Source organism: Aquarana catesbeiana, linkage group LG03 (assembly GCF_042186555.1).
Source record: "Aquarana catesbeiana isolate 2022-GZ linkage group LG03, ASM4218655v1, whole genome shotgun sequence".
Taxonomy (NCBI): domain Eukaryota; kingdom Metazoa; phylum Chordata; class Amphibia; order Anura; family Ranidae; genus Aquarana; species Aquarana catesbeiana.
Window position 1 is genome coordinate 285,728,643 of NC_133326.1, and position 21,242 is coordinate 285,749,884.

Below are 21,242 nucleotides of genomic sequence, written 5' to 3' on the forward strand. Positions count from 1 at the left end.
TAGGCCCCAGACAGGCTTCTGGGCCTACTTGTACGGCTGCAGCATCGCAGCCCTCACTCCCTCCAACTATGATGTCCGTCTTTTACTCAGGTGAATACCCCAAAAGAGAAAAGACTGACCATAGTGTAATATTGCTAAAATAAATTTATTTAAAACACGATCGCATGGTGATGTCACTACGTGCCTTCCTTCAGATGCGTTTCGTCATACGTGACGTTGTCAATGGGGAAAGGGCAGCGTAGTGACTCACCTCCAAATATACAGAGCCAAGCCTCGTTCTGAGTCACGAGTGCACGGATTGAAGACGCCATATTTTTGGTGGGCGTTAATCCCTTACTTGTAGAGACTGAGGATAACAAATCAATATCAGAAGTTAATCCTGCTACGTCACTCCACAAAAAGATATATATGGCCAAATTGTTGGTAATAAGTGAAAAACAAGAGAATTCTTAGTAGAACTGTCCTCTAAAAGTATAATACTAATCTAATTTAAACCTGAGAAAGGGACAACCAATGAATCACCCATTGTCGACCAATCTCAGGCTGGTATAATAGAGACACTTACACTATGACTGTGAACCCAGCCCCCCCTCCCCTTTCTCCCATTTTGTAGTGAGGTGGCTTATACAAAAGGCCCCTTATTAAACCTTCAAAACAGCTCCATTAGGGGCGCACGGGTGCCTGAGGCTCTAATTGGCTTAAAAAAGGGTGGGCTCGGGGCACAGAGGGCGGACGGCGAGCAACAGGGGGAGGGGGTTTTTTGGGCAAGTGACCAAGTGACGGGGTGGGGGGGTTTGATTGATCAACTGACTGAACTAGCTAACGGGGGGGTCAGGTGGTTTACTTGCTGCCCCCCCAAAAATGGAGCACCAGCCGCCAGAGCATGAGCCGCAAGTGACGGGGGTGGGGGGGTTTGATTGATCAACTGACTGAACTAGCTAATGGGGGGGATCAGGTGGTTTACTTGCTGCCCCCCCAAAAATGGAGCACCAGCCGCCACTGCTTCTAACTATTCTGGCAATTGTTCAAAGGCCATGCAGTCCATCATGGTTACAATAAAATTCTCTCTAGTAAATCTGCACATAAATTCCTAGGGCCTGTGAATCTTAAACATGCAGAATTCACCTCAAACCCATGGCAGCTTCAAACCTGAACCTCATTTCCAGTCTTTCTCTTTATGCCTTGTTTAATATTGCACTTCAGTCTTTATAATCCCTTAGCTGTCACATTCCTTTGTTTTTCCTAATACCTTATGCCTCTGTGTCTATCCATTAATCCCTACTTTTCCCTTTTGTTTTGATGCGTTCAAACAAATATTTGCTGAAGAAGCATGGAGGTAGCCATTACTTTCATGAAAATACTAGTTCTGTGGCTGTCTGTTGATGCAGACTTCAAAACTATCTAAGACATTGACCTGAAACAAAATCCAATCAGGGATTTTGCATTCAGTCTGAATTTCCATATCTGCTTTTCTGGATCAGTGACTCAAAAAGTCCTGGGCCACAGTCAGCAAGGCTACATGCATATTCAGATGAAGATCAGTATTTGCAGCCCTCTGAATTTATCTCAATATAGGATTCCTTTATTTGTTTTCATTTAGTTAATTAACATGTACATATGGAAGGTGTTGTACATAGGAAAGATACCCTCTGTATATTGTATACAGTTTATACCAAAACTTTTCTATAATTTCTAAAGCTATTGGTGTACCTGAAAGGGCACCAGCGTTGGTACTCTGTCAATGTGGACCAGGCTGGAGGGGGGGGGGACTGACAGACCTCTGTCCTACCTGTACCCACAGGTGCCAGAATTGCTCACCAACTTTGAGCCCTTGATGTCACTTATCAGAAAATCAACAGAAATCTCTCACTGCTCATTTCCTTCATAGCTCCCTGCATGAAGTAATGCAATCTGTCAGAGCCGCAAAGGAATTGAGTATTGAGAAATTTGCTGGCACATAAGGCACAGCGTGGAATGGGGGAGCAGGTAAGCTGTTCTGGTGTCTGTAGGTCAGGGATCCTCAAACTACAGCCCTCCAGCTGTTGCAGAACTACACATCCCATGAGGCATTGTAAAACTCTGACATTCACAGACATGACTAGGCATGATGGGAATTGTAGTTCCTGAACACCTGGAGGGCCGCAGTTTGAAGACCCCTGCTGTAGGTCTTACAGAGGTATGGATGATATACTGAATAGTAGTACCACAGACACCAATCATTTTTGTGTGCCTCTGCTTTTTTTACTGACTGCCAATGTAATGGGCATTTCTTGCATTAGTGGACAGTAGGAAAATGCAGATATCATTGCTCCTTACATTGGTAAGAACCTCCTTACATTGGTTGTCACCTGCTCTTACATTAGATTGCTGGCTGCATATTGTAATGATTGGCCATATGTTGCCTGCGTATTACAACCTTTGTCTGTTTGTTGCCTACAGGTACATATTGTAACAATTGCCCATTTGTCACTCTTGTGACACAAGAATTGACAGTTTTTTTGCCATTTTTTAGAAAGATTTCCCATTTGTTGCCTGCATATGGTAACAACTAACTGTTGTCTGAGTAGTGTTTATATGATTGCCTATTTATATGCCATGTGTTATCAGGATTGCCGTTTTGTATTTTCAAATCACTACTGTTTGAAGGACCATACTACTATTTTTTAATACCTTGTAGGATTGTCACTGTCAGACCTTCCCTCTTTTATCTTCAGGGTATATCAAATATAAAAACCTCTTTAATTTAATTTAATTGCATTTTTTAGCTGGCGTAATTATATACAGTATATACAACATTCAGATAAAGAACATCTTCATCTTTATAATTATTACTAGAAAATTATTTTGACATATACAGGTGTCTGGTATACAGCCCTGATTATTAAATACCCTAGGTATGCCTCTGCCTCATCCTCCAGTTCCAGCAGCCATCACACTTCTTGACTAAATGACAGCCAGCATCATTCAACCTGTGATCCCAGAAAGTCAATGGCACTCCCCCAAACAGAAGAGGGTGGGTGCCCCAGTGGGGATCTGCCCAACCTGGAGTTAAACTTTAAGTGTAGAGGATAGTTAAGTGTTATGCCCTGTACACACAGTCCGACATTGATCGGACATTCCGACAACAAAATCCATGGATTTTTTCCAACGGATGTTGGCTCAAACTTGTCTCGCATACACACGGTCACACAAAGTTGTCGGAAAATCTGATCATTCTGTACGCGGTGATGTAAAACACGTGCGTTGGGACTATAAACGGGGCAGTAGCCAATAGCTTTCCTCTCTTAATTTATTCTGAGCATGCGTGGCACTCTGTGCGTCGGATTTGTATACACACGATCGGAATTTCCGACAAGGGATTTTGTTGTCGGAAACATTTATAGCACGCTCTCAAACTTTGTGTTTCGGAAATTCCTATGGAAAATGTGTGATGGAGCCCACACGCGGTCGGAATTTCTGACAACAAGGTCCTATCACACATTTCCCATCGGAAAATCCTATCGTGTGTACAGGGCATTATAGTGGTGCTGTAATGCAGGGCATTGGCTCCTTGCATATTGAGGGCAATATACGATGGAAAACCACTAAGCCTTGCCCTTGTTATCTTGCAGGGATCCTGTACTTAAAAATGAACTGCAGTCTGCTCACATAATTTGTAATAAAAAATCTTTGCCATTCTGAAGCTTCCCTCCAACCACTTTGCATATTATTTTATATATACCGTGATTCTGTACTTGCCAAATATGCTGCAGAAATCTCTCTTCACTAAGTCTGGCTGCATCCATTTTAACTGTGGGCATCTGAAGCTGCTGCTTGTTCACTTCCTGTGCATGATGTCATAAGCCTAGGCTAATGACCAGACAAGAAACAGGAAGTGGGCTGTATAAGGTATTTTAGTGGCATTAAAAAAAAAAAATGTTTTACTATCCAAAGTTAAAACAACAAGGGCAGAAGATTTAATAGATGGAAAGATGAAAAAATGACTGAAGGTCCGCTTTAAGTCTTCTGTGTTAAACAGAAATCAGTATGCAATGCTTTTCATCTTTGGTACATGGAACCATGCTATTTTTAAACATAAGGCTTAATAGGTTACTACAGTAACTGCAAATATCTTACATAAATATTGAGAGAAAAAGGAGCAAAAATGCAGCAGGAAAAGCAGCAAAGATTCAACAAAAAAGGGGGTGGGAGTTTATATGAAGCTCATGGTAACAAAATGAATAGAATGGTGGATAGTAAAGTATTTAAAAATGCATAGATACATGTTTACATACATTAAATTTCATATACATAGAAATGCACACTTCCATAGTGCCAATTTCTGAAACAGTAATATCTATCTGGTAATAACATGTTTATAAACATTAATCACATGATAAGATTAAGAAATCCACCAACATTCATGATTGGATATACACATAAGGCAAGATAGCATCTGCATGGTCTATGGTCTTTCTGATCCCTATCACGATACAAATTGTATATATGAGCAAATATCCTAATGGGCGTGTAACTGAAGTACACGACATCTGGTAGCTCAACGCGTTTTGCAGCTTTAAGTCGCTCTTCAGGAGCAGACATGTGATGTATCTGCAATGGGAGAGTAAATTAACTAAGTAAACTAGCTTGTATCAATATAGGGGAGGACAGATAGAAAACACTCCCCCCCCTTCTATTTTAAACAAAATCGCTTATAGGTATTTGTGCACTTAATGGCGCAATGTCAGGGACCATGAGCCACCCGAGGGCATCAATAACGGGAGCTGAGGGGGCATGTTCAGTGGCGGCACCCATCACAGACAATGCCCCAGGCGGATCCGGGCACACAGAGCACTCCTGGTGTAAACATCATCAGTGATGAGTGAGTCAATCAAGTGAACCAATATTGAGGCTATGTGAGTGAATTAATAATTAAAAGTGAGGGTGGACTGGGTAGTAAATATGGTTAGTGCATAAATGAAAACTGATATTGTTGTGACTAAGTGAGAGTGGAGGTGGAAGACCATAATGAAAGGTCGCCACCAAGGCACCCGAATGCAGAAGGAGGGAAAGTGGGGGGGACAAGTGGAGGGGGTGGCTCGTGAGGGTCTGATAAATACTTGGTGCTTGCGGGGAGGGAAACCAGTCTAAAGAAAAACGTGAAGGCCAATGTGCAAGATAGCTTAGAGCAACCCAGACCCCACCAGGGCGGCTGCCTATAAATGCACGGCGCCGCAGAGCAACCTCCAACATCATCGGAGAGGGGTGCCGAGGGGAGGGAGGGAAACCAGTTCCCGTGCTACCGGATGTTGTGTACTTCAATTACACGCCCATTAAGATATGTGTTCATATATACAATTTTTATCATGACAATGTATACTAATATTCAATAGCATTAAGTATTATATGGAAATCTCATTCTGCAGTAACCTTAACTGCTGGCCATATACTAGCCATACTTACTATTGATGTTCATGTACACTACATTGTCAAAAGAATTGTGACGCCTGTCTTTACACGCACATGAACTTTAATGGCATTCCAGTCTTAGTTCATAGGGTTTAATATTGAGTTGGCCCACCCTTTACAGCTTCAACTCTTCCAGTAAGGCTGTCCACAAGGTTTAGGAGTATGTCTATGGGAATGTTTAACCATTCTTTCAGAAGCGCATTTGTGAGGTCAGTCAATGATGTTGGATGAGAAGACCTGGCTCGCAGTCTCTACTCTAATTCATCCCAAAGGTGTTCTATCGGGTTGAAGTCAGGACTGCAGGCCAGTCAAGTTCCTCCACCCCAAACTCGCTCATCCATGTCTTTACGAAGCTTGCTTTGTGCACTGGTGCACAGTCATGTTGGAACAGGAAGGGACCATCCCCAAATTGTTCCCACAAAGTTGGGAGCATGAAATTGTCCAAAATGTCTTGGTATGCTGACACCTTAAGAATTCCCTTCACTGGAAATAAGCGGCCAAGCCCAACCCCCGAAAAACAACCCCACACCATAATCCCTCCTCCACCAAATGATTTGGACCAGTGCACAAAGCAAGGTCCATAAAGACTGGGATGCCAGTAAAGTTCATGTGCACTTAAAGTCAGGTGTCCCAATACTTGTGGCAATATAGTGTATTTCTAGAGGTAATAATTTAGTATAGACCTGATTACCAGAGGACGATTGCCCACAAGTGACAAATTAACTGTCCAGACAATGTCTTGATAAATAGAAATGTAGAAAGGAAAGTAGTCAGACATTTGTGCACTGAAGATGCCAGGAATTGTGACTGTATTAGGTTATACCTATTATTTTATAGTTGCATGTACATGGTGTAGTGGGTAGCACTCTCACCTAGCAGTAAGAAGGGTCGCTGGTCGAATACCAACCACGGCACTACCTGCCTGGAGTTTGCATGTTCTCCCTGTGCCTGCGTGGGTTTCCTCCGGGTACTCCGGTTTCCTCCCACACTCCAAAGACATGCTGGTAGGTTAATTGGATCCTGTTTAAATTGTCCCTAGTATGTATGAATGTGAGTTAGGGACCTTACACTGTAAGCTTCTTGAGGGTGTAGGGACTGATGTGAATGTACAATGTATATGTAAAAGCGCTGCATATATTGACGACACTATATAAGTACCTGAAATAAATAAAATAAATAAATAAATGTACATAAAGGTAATTGTATAAACATAAGCAGATGGAGACTAAATAACAGCAGCTAATCAACAATCACCTTATAGAAGCATTCCACAATCAGAATTGAAATTGTATGTTAATGTGCAAAGTTGATAGAAGTGTATATACTATACAGTGCTCTTATTCAAACTTTGATACATGTTTTCTTAATCATTTTTACTTGATCCCCACTGACTGCAGCACGTCTCTAAATCTTAAAATATGCTACTGCTGTTAAATGATCTCTTTTTGTAACGTAAAAGTTTATGCAAGAACGTAAAAACAAATGTGTCGTATAGTGACACCTGGTGTTGAACTGTAGTTTTTTTTACATACTATTTCGCTGCAATAGAAGGGTTTATAGTTCCTTTTTTTTTTTATTAATTAATTTGTGCTTTCTCCCCTCCAGATAGAAATTGGAACAGTATTGCCTGTTGTGAATAGACCAATTCTTTCTCCTGAGCCAGTTCAAGAAGAAATTGAAGAAGAAGAAGAATCCACACCAAAATTAATTGATGGATCTTCACCACAGGGACCCTTGTCTCCTGGAGTCCAAACTCCAGAAGCAAGTGGAGGTTTGTGCCACTAGTGTTCAGTTACAGCAGCAAAAGTAGTCTGATTACATTTAACATTGTGATTTAGCAGAATCTGCAACTTAAGGCATGCATTCCATCCTGTCTAGGTTTAAATGTAATTTGTCAAAATTATGTATATTATTTTAAAATTATGTCAAGTTATATTTATTTTGATTTCACCTTTTTTCTTATATAATTTTTATTTAGGAGCCAATGATCATTTGTACCTACAGCTGCAAATGTAAAGTGCTGAAGAAGTATGTTATAGGTATTTTGAAAAGAACATCAGTCAGGAGAATAATTGGCATTAAATTTGCATAGCATAAGGATATAGGCATGTGGGACTTTTTCCTGTTTCTAGATTCTGCACTAGTTACCATTGCTGAATTTGAGTGATTGAGCTAGGATCACCTTGTTTGCATTGGCTGGCTAGCATGGTCCTAATACTGTATACAAATCACAATGTCACCAGCATGCCAAAGATTCAACCCCTGAAGTTACCAGCCTGGCATATCAGACATGTGTACTGGTGTATTTATGGCTGGATCAACCCTTCAGCATTATGGCCCAGTTTTCACATTGCCATAGTAAATATGTTCACTCAATCAGTAGCATCTATTCTGCGTTTTAAGTTATCACACAATACAAATGAGCATAAGGCAACCATTAGAAACGCTGGGGTTTATATGCTCAAATCTCTGTAACTGTGGTAATCATTACAAATTATCATTAGAATGGTTCTGATGACTTTCCGGGGCCCAGGGCTCCTGAGATGCCAAAACTTCCCTTACTCACACACTATGAGAACTTGTAGTACAGGTTATTTAATATGAGTCCCACCACTATGACATCATGTAATGAATGGGCAGTAGAAGATTGTCACTCGTGCAGCACAGGTGTTAGTGAATTGGAGTGCAGATGAAAGCAAGACAGAGGAGGAGTGAAATACAGAGAAGTTGGTGCAATATACTGGTGCAAAAATGTGTACATAATGTTATTTTTAACATGACACTGAGGGGTATGAATGCAGTAGTGGAGTAGTGTGCATGGTTGAAAAACAAGCATGCAGAGGCAAGAGGGTTTCAAAAATAGGGCAATGTTAATGAAAGAGAGGTGCAGAAATAATGAGAAGTGGTGAAAAGGGGTGCAAAGTAAGGTTTGGCAGGCCTAATAAGTTTAGAAATCAGAAGGTCGAAAGGTGCAATATTTTTTTGCTCTAATGAAACACATTGCTCTAAGACCTGTCCTTTTCTTCTAGCTGCATCTGTGGGTGCTGTAAAGTTGCTGGCTGGCTCTGGCCATAATCCTTACAGGCCTGAAGCAATAGAGGACCCAACACCACAGTGCCCACCATTATGTACAATCTGCAGTTAAACATTCTTTTGAGCAACACATGTCATTGGGCAGATCCTGGAAGGGATTGAATGACGAGCCACATGGAGTGTAGTGTCCATATGTTGGATGTCTGAACACGATTTTGCAGAACATTGATTGCCCACCTATGCCTAAAAATCACACCAGCCCAATGTGCGTATTTGTGCACTTAGAAGATATCTCTGACACCAACCTTTGCAGTAAAAAAAATTGTCTCGAATATACTTTCCCTCAAGATTAGCCCAGGGGTGTCTAAAGAGATCAGGAGGGAATTATAGAAAGGGCATAATTCTGTGACTCATCCATATTCAACCATATTGGGTGACAGTCATCCAGTACCTAAAGATACCTTTAAGCTAGACTCACACTGCTGTGAGATGATTTTAATCTGACTTTCAGTGTGATTATGTAGCACTTCTTGGATGCAGCTTTGATTCAACTTTGATAAGGTGTGTATATTCTGTGGGGCCAAAATCACACTGGAATGGCACTAAAGTAGTGCAGGAACCTTTTCCAAAATAACACTAATGTGGGTAACATCAGGGGTAACACGGGGTAACACTGATGTGAACGGACACTGTTGAAAATAATGTGTTTCCCACTGTCATGCAATTCTGTGCGACTCAAGTCGCATCTGAAATTGCACTTGTGTAAACCAGGCCTTCGAATTGGAGATTTAGTTAGTATCTGGTCTGGATTTAGGTGTTGAAGTTTGTAAGTCTTTGAAGCCTTAACCCTGCAGCATGGTAGCATTGTCAAAACAGCATTTCTGACAAGTCTTTCTCATAAGGCATTTCAGTCAACATGGAACAGCTGGAAACATGATTTGGATAAAATGATAGTGAATATGACTATAGTAACATGATACTCCTAAGTGCTTTTGACAGCATGACATTAGAACTGATCTGACACCTATATGCAAGGTTAATGTCTTACTGACAGTTAAAGTGGTGTTCCGGACGAAATTATACTTTTTAAATAAAAATACCCCTATAATACACAAGCTTAATGTATTCTAGTAATGTTAGTCTGTAAACTAAGGTCTGTTTTGTTAGTTTTATAGCAGTAGTTTGTTATTTTATAAACTTACAGCAGGCCGTGGCCATCTTAAGTGTGGGCATCTGAAGCCAGACTGTATTTCTTCCTGGATCTCATCCTTGCAGATCTCGCACATGCTCAGTGCAGCACAAGCAGTATAATAGGTTTCAGGTCAGGTTTCCATAGCAATGGCAGTTTCAGAGGAAGTTGCCGCCCCTTCCCAGAAGGCATTGCAAACAGGAAATGATGCGATGGGCTGCGGCCAGGGAGGAGGAAGTGAAAAATGAATACAGCAGATATACAGTAGGTGCTGAGAAAAAAAAATAAAAAAATATCCAATTTGTTTACAGTGCACAGTTTAGTGAGGGATGCTGAAGAGTTGTAAAAGTGGGTGGAACTCCACTTTAAGTTACGATATCTAAAAAAAATCTTTTTACCATCTTTTACTAAGTAACATCAAAGTTGGAGCCGTGTATACATTGACTGGAGCAGTGGATCTGCCAGTGTTTTTGTTATTCAAATAAAATATTGCATAACTGTTATTAGCTGATTACAGTTCTATGTATTCTTTAAATGTAAAAATATAATGCTGAGGCGATTATTGTGACAACAGTCGTACAGCTTATGTAACGTATCAATCATTAAATGCTTTCTGTTAATATCAGCTTTGCATAGGCGATAAATGTAGAATAATAAGTGACTTTGGCTCATGGCTTAATAACTCTTACTTGAGACACATCACTATACCCACCTGAACCCTTTCTACCCCTGGCACTACAGCTCTAATGGAAGTCCAAAAACACCCATTACAAGAGGATATGATGGTGACCATTGCAGGCCTCCTTCTAAAAATACTAGTTACTTGGCTGTCTCTGCCTTTAATACCACTGTGTCACAGACCTACTGTATACTTATTCCAGGTCAGTAACTCAAAAAGTACTGAACTTAAAGAATCAGCATGGCAACCAAACAACTGGAATTTTTAAACTGTGAACAATACAATGGCAGCCTATATACTTCTTTGATGGCATGTTTATGTTAATTGGCCAGTGGCCACTGATGAGAAATTCAATTAGGAACAGGTATGTTGACAGATCTCCTACTGTAATACCACTACACTGTCCTCTTTGGTAATATACAGTACATTGTGCGGATTTCAGCAAACTTCATTACATTAAATACCTAGAGTCCTACCTGTTGTCCTTCATGTTTATCCAAAGGGATTCCTCTCTATTTTCCCTGCTAGTAATACTACAAACCCTAGTATTTTAATAAAAAAAAACTGCTGAGAAAAATGGGGAGCTCATCTTTTGAGAAAGGTATGATCATTTTGTAAATGGAGTATAGAGTTCCCTTATTGTTAACATGGTTGCCTCAGAAGGAATCCATATTTTATTTTTTTTATGTTTAGAAAATTCTAGCTAAATGCATATTGAAATGGAATAGCCATCTTAAGTAACATTACATTACAAAATTATGGGTTTGTAGGTTTTATAAAAACATTGTACTGTGTGATAGGTATGTGCCATCAGATGTTCCTCAAATGTATAACATCTTAGCAGACACTAGGGTCCTCCAGGCCAGCTATAGAGAGGGGTTCTTTCTGCCATGCAAATTAAGAACCAGACAACACAAATCTAGGGCCGGGACAAGTGATGGGGGACAGGAGGGGCAGCTGTCCTGAGACCTGTGGTATCATATGAGGTGAGGGGGTGCCACATAGAGAGTTCCTGCAGCTACCAGCTGACAGAAGTAGTGACAGAAGCATCACTACTTCTGTTAGCTTACCATGGGAAGTAAGCCAAATCGAGAGAGTAGAAAAGAGACGGGAAGAGGTGCAGTCTGTGCTCTCTCTCCCCTCCAGCTTGTCCCTCCTGCCCCTGCAGCACTCCTGCATGGGGACTGTCAGATTGGGACTGGACAAGGTTTACTTATCTGCCCCCATTTCCTCCCAGCAAAGAATCTGGGTGGGGTTGGGTGAACAAACTCTTTAAAGTCCAGATCTTACAGTTAGTGGTGTCCTTGAGCAGAGATCCAATACTCCTGCAGCAGTAGCATCTCTCCTTACTAGCTGCCTGGCAAAACTGTTAAAAGTCAGCGTGCTCTATACTCCTCTTCAACTCTGACATATCAAGATAAGGAGAAGCCTAGGAGAAAGGAATGCCGTGCTGCATCTGAGGTCTGTATGTTTGAGGGAACAGGGAATTATACTGGGGACATGGGGGGGGGGGGGCAGAGAAAGAAATATTTGTTCTGGGGTTGAAAGTGTGCTGGACGGGGAAAGGAGAAGAGAATTACTACTAGGTGGGAGAGTTTGAAGAGGGGAATATGTGCTAAGGGGCGATATATGCTAGAAGGGGGTCTGGGGGGAGGGTTTGTGCAGTGGGGTGATTTGGGGTTATGTGTGTTAGGAAGGGTGATTCGGGGGCAGATTTTTGCTGGGAGGTGGATTTGGTGGGGGGATTTGTGCTAGGAGTGAGGATTTGAGAGGGAGGATTTGTGCTAGTAGGGATGATTGGGGGAATTTGTGCTGGGGGGGTGGGGTTGTGCTCGTGGGGAGATTTGGGGGGAGGTTTTGTGCTTGGAGGAGAGATTTGAAGGGTAGAGAATTGTGCTAGGAAGGGTGTTTTTGGGAGTGGGAGATTTGTACTAGGAAGGAAGATTTATGAAGGGAGATGATATTAGCTGGGGGGGAGGCAAAGATTTCCGATGGGAAGGGTGGATTTGGGGGGGGGGTTCGCCCTGGGAGGAGGTGGGATTTTTGTTTGGGCTCTAGATGATATTGTTCCAGCACTACCCAGCTCAAATTGCATCTAAAACATGCACAGTGCACCACACTATACACCATCCAGTACACCCCCCAGTCTACTGTCCATACTGAAAAATGCAAAATTACAAAATTGCAAGGAACAACTGATATATTCGAGGCTCCAAGTGAATAATTAAATTATTCTACACATGCTCTACTTTTATTTTGCTCCAGCACTTTGTGGATAACCTACAGTAATTCAATTCTAATACTGAATTTACAAATTTTGACTCTAATGTTGCAAATTTAACTTTAATACCTCTATTTTATGTTACTCTTTGTTTTGTAGGTGTCTCTACCTGTATCCTGTGTGGATGCATTCGTACCACAGTCTACTGTGATGATCACAACCTTGATGCAGTACCTCCCCTTCCCAAGGACACTACACACGTTTACTTACGGTTTAACAAGATAAGCAAGATAAACAAAAATGATTTCTCATATCTAAGTATGCATTGTTTTTAAAAGCACTGTTTTCGCCATCAAATATAGTTTTATAATTTTTTTTTTTTTATGACCAAGATATACATAGTATTAATTTTAATATAGTGTCCTCTTATAGCTATCAATTATATTAGATTCATGATTATGTTGCATTCATTTCTATTATTTATATCTGATCAGTAGGTTTGATTGTCTGTGAGGGTTCTCATTTATCCAGATCATGGTATGCAGTAGCTAGAAGTGTTGAGTTGCCTTTAACTGCACGTGTCTGCATTGCTGAGGAAGTTTCACATCTTATTCAAGAAGCTTCTTCTGTGCTAATAAGCATCAAGAACATATCGCAGCAAATATATCCACACTGGTAATGCAGGAAAAGCCTACAACATCACTTGTTATACATGTAATGTCAGTTTAACATCTCTGTCCCTACAACTGGACAATAATTCACACTTATAAATTAAAGGATTAACATAAGGGGTGGGACCAATGTAATTAGAACAGGTTGGTTCCATAATCGTCACACCTTCGATCTAGTTCTCAGACAATCAGCATTTGCCTTGATATATTCCTTGGTGTCGGGGCTAAGTTTGCTGACTTGCTCATGGTGATTTAAATGTTGGGGTATTTTTCTTACACTCATTAGAACTGAAGTGGCTTGGAGAAGCTATGGAATGTTTTCAACACTAGAGAACATATCCAGTTGAATGTGGCAACCATTACTAGCTAATATGTTGTACCTTCTGTTTTATTTTAATTTATTCAGAATAAATCTTTATAAATCAATAGTTAAGTCAGAATAATATATGATCAGAAAAGTACCTTCTTTGAGCCTCCCTTTTCAACTTCCCCCTGATCAGTTTACATCCAGTATCCACTGACTGCATAAATGTTCTGTTGCTCCTTCATTGTCCAATCACAGGCTGGGGCAGATAATTGACTAGAACGTTTTGTCAACTGCTGTGTATTCTGATTTATGGATTACAAGACTGCTTGCATAGAATAAAAGCCCTGTTTGCTGGGGAAAATTAAATCAAATATATGTAGTACAAATATATACACTCACCAGCCACTTTATTAGGTATACTTGTTAAATTATGTTAAACAGTGGTATAAAATAATCACTAAATTAGACTATAATATCACACTAAAAACAGCGCTATTGTTGAGCTAAAATAAACATGCATGTGGCCAACTTCACACAAAAGTCCTTTAAGAGTGGTGAAGAGTTTAAAAAGTAGTTCAGAAAGTGTTCATAGGTGATCATAAAACAGAGTCTCAGTGTGCACCTTCCACCGGTCAGTCCAATTCCACCATGTGAGAACACACTCCCCTCAGGGGGTTAAACTCACCAGAGCTAAGTAATAATAAGCCTCCAAGGAGAGAAACATCCAAGCCACAAGCTGCTGCCAACACCACTCCGGAGGATTCACAGATGATCAGGGCTCAGAAATAAATCAACAACAAAAGAAAAGCGCACATAGCGTAATCCTATTTATTGATTAAAAGCCCATCACATCACACAAAGACCCCCCCTTCAATAAAAATACGTATATCAACAGTGCAATCAACAAAGCACATCAAGGAAGCGTTTAAACGTGCACTTCACCGTAGCAGACATCAGCCAGCTCAGCTTCCCAAGGAGCGATCTCTACTTCCTGGTTGTGGATCCAGCTGCGGTGGAGAGCAAACGTCACTTCCGGTGTTGTGTAGGCCACGCCTACAGAGGAGGGGCCAGCGGGGAGGAGCGTGCCAGGAGAGGTCTAATGACAGCCATTTCCCACGCTACTCTGCAATCAGGATATGACGAAACGCGTCATATCCTGTGTTTCCAGAATGCTTCTTGAGGACTCTAATACAGTATCCTAATGTAAATGAAATTCTGTTCCATTGAATCTGCTGGACTGTTCAGTCTAGCAGATTTAATGATCTGTGCAAATAGTGTAATTACCAGTATTCTCTTTAAATGAAAAATATTTCATTAAGACCAACTAGTCCATAACTAGAAAAATGTTCTATTGGAAATGTTGGGGAATGCAGTCAGTCGTATATAATAAGATAGTATACTGGGTTGGGAAATAAGACTTCTGAATACTATATTAAAGTACTGCTATTAAGTCAATTCAAATGTTTATTACATCACTATGTCTTTAGGCCTGAAATCAATTTTAGCATTTTTTTTATTTCAGGCAAATTACAGAAGATTGATTTGACATCAAACATTATATCAGATATTGATGAAGATGCTTTTAGAAGCTTGCCTCAGCTTGATGAGCTCATCCTACTAGATAACAAAATAAGACAACTTCCAGAGCTGCCACACTCTGTGAGTTTCCTAGATGTCAGCAAAAACAGACTGGGACGCAAAGGAATAAAGCAGGAGGCATTCAAAGTATGTATATAAAACTCATCTCAAACCCCTTACCTTGCAAGGAAAGCTGAAACCAAGTTTAAAAGTAACCTAGAGCCAGCCATAACGAGAAAACATGAGGGTCTATTTAGATCTATCAGTTGTGGTAATGCACATTTAATGCACATTACCACAGTGCTCATACCGTTTTTAAATTTTAAATGGCACCTTAAAGCGCTAAACCAGCACACACCCAATGTACCTGTACTGCAGCGCACCTCATTGTATGCAAACACATCACATTGAGTGTTGTGGAGCTTTTTTTGACAAACGTGGTGCAGGTCCAATTTAGCTCTGTTGTTGTGCATTGGCAGCCCATTCATAATAAATGGGCTCACTTTAACCCAATGCAGGTTAATGCACAGCTGAATGTGTGTTAACACACGGCAACGGAAAGTGTGGATCTGCCCTTAGCACATGCTTTAGCTGTTTGCGATCTGTGCAATTCCATCATGCGTCATCCTAAAAGAGGGCAACAATAGCTGGATTTGCATATCTTTCTCAACATTTAAAAAAATACATTATAAAACATATATTTGTTTCATTTTAAACCCTGCAGACATAGGAAAAGAGATAGCCCTGCTGCCACACACCCCACCCAGCCCCAGTAATTATCAGGGAAAAGCAGCCTCAGCTCGATTTATCCAGGTCACACCCCCAACATGTTTCACCCTGCCTCTGGGCTTAATCATGGAAGTTGAAATCCTGCATCTTTTTATCCTCTTTATTGCCTTGTACTATTGAATGTAATGATTTTCAACTGATTTTATTTAAGTGGAAATACACTTTGTGCCCTATCACACTAGGGCTCCTCGCCTACACACTTTCATGTGAGAAAGAGGTTGACACCATCACCCTGTGTAATTTCTGACACTATCCAACACGGATACACACATACTTACACATAATTTGAAGAGCAACCCAGCAGTGGGGGATTCATGAGACTGTGATTACAAGTAGGTTGCGGGGGATTCATGAGACTGTGATTACAAGTAGGTTGCGGAGGTGGGTTTCAAAAGACTTGACCCTAAAGTGAGCAGTCTCTATTACCTTATTACATCAACCCCAGTGACTTTAAACATAATTTTTGCTCTTTGGACTGAATAAAATTATAGCATTAAAACAATTTTACTTACTGTGCGTAAACAAATATATGAATGTTAATTTTTGCTTTATAAATTAATGAATTTTTTTTTTTCAGGACTTGAACGATCTTCGTCTTTTGTACTTGAATAGCAACAACCTGGACCACATTCCAATACCACTTCCAGACAGCTTACAGGCTCTTCATCTTCAGGTAAATCATTCATCATCTGTTAATATCTTTTGCGAAAGAATGTGTGGTATATGAGGGCTAGGCTTGTTATATTTGTTTTTGTTTTTTTTTTTTGTATTTTTTAGCACTATGATGGACCTGCAGAAATATTTTCCCTGTGCCACACAGATCCCAAAAGAGATTGTTTAGTACTATTTTAGTAACAGAAATATTAAATGCAGGCACAAATGACTTATAAAAGCCATGCATCGGATTTGAACAGTTCTAGGTTTAATTGAAGCTCATACTGCAGCAGGACAGGGTTTCTACATAGCCAACACTGCCCATGGCCCAGTACAGCAGGGCTGTCAGGTGTGACACTGGGGCGGATCCAGAGCCTAGTCTCGGGAGGGGCACTGCCAGAAAATAAGGTTTTTTGCGGGCAATTTTTCGGGGCAATGGCTGGTGTTGATGCTTCAATCATCACGTTACAATGGTTGATATGGTGTCAGGATGATTGAAGCGCATTATTTCTATCATTACATTGTAATATCAAATTAAATAGTTCAACTCACTATAACGCAGAAGCAGTGGGAGCCCCAAGTGTGTCACTTGCCACGTCACCTGCCTTCAGATGCGGATTGTCACTTGCCACGTTGCCTGTCATCAGATGCGGATTGTCACTTGCCACGTTGCCTGTCACCAGATGCGAATTGTCACTTGCCTGCCAAAAGATGCAGATTGTCACTTGCCATGTCATTTGCCTGCCACAAGGTGCAGATTGTCTTCCTGCCACAAGGTGCAGATTGTCACTTACCTGCCACAAGGTGCAGATTGTTACTTGCCATGTCACTTGCTTGCCACAAGATGTGGATTGTCACTTGCCATGTCACTTGCCTGCCACAAGATGCGGATTGTCTGCCTGCCACAAGGTGTGGATTGTCACTTGCTGTGTCCCAGAGTGAAGGCAGGTAGCAGAGAGATGATGTAATCTCTCTGCTACCCACAGATGCATAGTGAGGGCGGAACTGCGTTTATGCAGGGCAGGCGGTTAGAGATGATGTCATCTCTCTGCTCGCATGCCCGCCCGCTCACTGCCCTGCCTTACCACTCACCCATCAGCCCAGTTACTGGCATGACTGCCTACTCCGCTCACCCATCAGCCTGCTCACTGTCCTGCCTTCCCACTCACCCATTGGCCCACTTGCTGGTATGACTACCCGCTCCACTCACCAGCCAGCGCGCTCACTATTTTCTTGGGCTATAGTATGCCTATACTTACCTGCTCTGTGCAAGGGTTATGCACCGAGCAGCCCTGATCCTCTTCTTCTAGGGTGCCTCACCCGTGCTCCTGGCTTCTCCCCTTCATCGTGTGCCCCCACAAATAAGCTGCTTTCCATGGGAGCACCCGTGCGGGCCTGCTGCTGAGTCCCGCTGCTGCTTCTATTGACACAGACACTGAGCCAATGGCTCCTGCTGCTTTCAATCTGTCCAGTGAGGAGAGAGACAGCGGCTGGAGCCGCTGGGCTCATGCACATTGCTGGATCAAATAGGGCTCAGGTAAGAAAAAGGGGGGTCCGGGGAGGAGCTACAGCACAGAAGGTTTTCACTATAATGCATAGAATGCATTAAGGTGAAAAACCTTGAGACTACAACCACTTTAATATAATTCAATTATTTAAACTCAAGAACAAAATATAATATATAGCAGCTTTCTAGTCCAAACATTTGAGCCCACATTAGTCAATATTTTCAGGCTTTTTTCCTTTATTTTTACCTGGTGAGCCCACCAGTACCACACTTCCTGTCCTAGAATGACAACGTTCACTCACCCTACTGTATCTTTGAATGAGTAATGTTTTGATGGTAAAGGGAGAAGATTAGAGAAGTTGATTGTTAGGGTTTGCATACAATTTAAAGTGGAAGAAAAGCCCAACAATAACTGTTCTTAAAGGAGAAATTTGGGGCTCCAAAAAAAAACAAACCTTCATACTCACCTCCATGCTGCAGAATCAGTGTGATGCTGGAGTTGTCCCACGTCAGCTTTAAGACAGAGAACTGAGCAATCACATAACTTTTGATCACTCAATTCTCTGTCTTCTTAGAGCGGAGAGTGGTGACTGTCAGTCATTGCTCTCTGCTCTGCCCCTCCAGCGCTCACTGGAGTGCTGGGCTGGAGAGGGGGCAGGAACAGCTGGCTTCAGCTCTCAGCTGCTTGCTGAGAGCAGGAGCCAACTGTCAATCAGGCAGCTGGGAGGATCCTGACAATATCACTAGTAACCTTCTAGAGGCTGGAGCGACTCAGTGACGTCAGCCAACAGTGGGCTTATCTGGGTCACAGGAGAGCAAACGTAAGTGCACTCCTGTGACCCAGAAGAAAAGTGTGTGAAAATAAAAGTAAACTGCGTTTGTGTAAACGTATTAAACTTGTGTATAGCAGCACCACTGGCGTGAGATATGATCACATAAATAATGAATGTATAGCAAAAGTGTTGCACTAAACAAAAATATGAATATAAATATACATATAAATATGAATGTAAAACAATGAGTCCATGTGTCTTCCTACTGACATTAGTGTAATGCCTTCACTTTGATAAAAAGTGCAGGAACGATTGTTCATTCAATTCCTCCACCTTGCTATAGCCACCACCATAATAAAGGATGTATTCTTACCAGAGTGTATTGACCACCTATTACGGGGGGGTCAAATAAGGCTTGTGTATCTTGTATGTTCAATCCATGCTTGCTGTTCCACATCAAAGAACAAGAGGAATCGTCCAGCAGTCACCTCTGAGCGGTACTCCTTTGGTTCCAAAGCAAGATGTCTCCTGTCATCGCTTTTGGATTGAACCAACGTCCTTGTCTTTGGACCGAGGAAGATTGTACCCATGTAACGGCATGCCATGAGTTACTTAAGGGTGCTTTCACACCGAGGCGTCAGCGGCGGTAAAGTGCTGTCATTTTTAGCGGTGCTTTACCGTAGTTTCGGCGCTATTCGGCCGGTAGCGCTTTTAACCCCGCTAGCGACCGAAAAAGGGTTAAAACCACCTGCAAAGCGCCGCTGCAATGGCGCTTTGCCAGCGGTCCGGCGGAGCTGCCCCATTGATTTCAATAGGCAGGGGCGCTTTAGGAGCGGTGTATATACCGCTCCTACATCGCTGCAAAGATGCTGCTTGCAGGACTTTTTTTTACCATCCTGCAAGCGCGTCACTCCAGTGTGAAAGCACTCAGGTTTTCACACTGGAGTGACAGGAGAGGCTGTTTACAGGCGCTATTTTTCGCGCTGTTGCGCCTGTAAAGCGCCTCAGTGTGAAAGCAGTCTAAATAAAGCAGATTTTTAAGGATTTTACACTATTGGCGTTTATCTTTATATTGACACATCCCACTGGACATCTTGCTTCGGGACCGGAGGAATACCGCTCAGAGGTGACTGCTGGAACGATTCCTCTTGTTCTTTTATGTGGTAGCGTGGATGGAACATATAAGATACACAAGCCTTATTTGACCCCCCATAATAGGTGGTCAATACGCTCTGGTAAGAATACATCCTTTATTATGGTGGTGGTTATCACAAGGTGGAGGAATTGAATGAACAATCATTCGTGCACTTTTTATCAAAGTGAAGGCATTACACTAATGTCAGCTAGTAGACACACAGGGGGTTATTTACGAAAGGCAAATCTACTTTGCACTGCAAGTGCACTTGAAAGGGCAGTCGCTCTAAATCTAAGGGGTAGATCTGAAATGAGGTGAAGCTCTGCTGATTTTATCATCCAATCATGTGCAAGCTAAAATGCTGTTTTTTATTTTCCTTGCATGTCCCCCTCAGATCTACAGCGACTTTACTTCCAAGTGCACTTGCAGGGCAAAGTGGATTTTCCTTTAGCAAATAACCCCCACAGACTCATTGTTTTACATTTATATTTATAAGTATATTTATATTTTTGTTTAGTGCAACACTTTTGCTATACAGAAGAAAAGTATGTGTAAAAATGGTTTGCCCATACTCCTTATTTAAAAATGTTTCCTCCCCCTACCTACAACCTATCCTGCTAACCTGTATAAATATCTGTATACTTACCTATTTTTACTCCTCTTTGGTCTGGTCATGTGATCCTACATCCCTGGCCCCCTCTGTCAGTGAGTGGCTGCTGTAGAAGAGGGAGTGCAGACAATGGTTGGGCTATGGAAGCCTACTGGTGGTGTCACAGCTACCTCAATTCAGAGCTGTTGTCAAGCGCTCCCTTACACAGAGCAGCAGGATTACATGGCTAGATCAGAATTGTTTAATAGTAGGTAAGTATACAGATTTTTTTTTATTGAGGTTAGGGAAGGAGGGGTGAGGAAACATTTTAAGAAAATGTATACTTAGGCTTTTGTTTAACTTGTCATGGGCATGGCACTCATGAGTTTAAAACACAGTTAACAACTGTTCTGCAGTTCGACATTCACATAAACATGAATTATAGGGAGCTTATTTAGTGCACAAACACCCAAGCAGTTGACCCTACAAAATGTGATGGTGTGGGGGGCTGCGCACATAACAGTTAGGCCCCTTTCACACTGGGGCGGGAGGTGCGTTGGCGGTAAAGCGGCTATATTCGGCCACTAGCGGGACGGTTTTGCCCCCGCTAGCGGCCGAGAAAGGGATAAATGCCACCACAAAGCGCCTCTGCAAGATGCTGCTAGCAGG

The 21,242-nt window shown here is 41.7% G+C and overlaps 1 protein-coding gene across 1 annotated transcript in view; it reads left to right on the plus strand.

The window, feature by feature from the left end:
- The window catches only part of EPYC (epiphycan), a 77,756-nt gene that overhangs the window by 52,080 nt on the left and 4,434 nt on the right, over positions 1-21,242 (plus strand). Inside the window, exons 3-6 of the mRNA XM_073620192.1 lie at positions 7,054-7,219; positions 12,730-12,888; positions 15,071-15,273; positions 16,493-16,588. Of these exons, the coding sequence (XP_073476293.1) occupies positions 7,054-7,219; positions 12,730-12,888; positions 15,071-15,273; positions 16,493-16,588 (624 nt within the window). The remainder of the gene's footprint in view (positions 1-7,053; positions 7,220-12,729; positions 12,889-15,070; positions 15,274-16,492; positions 16,589-21,242) is intronic.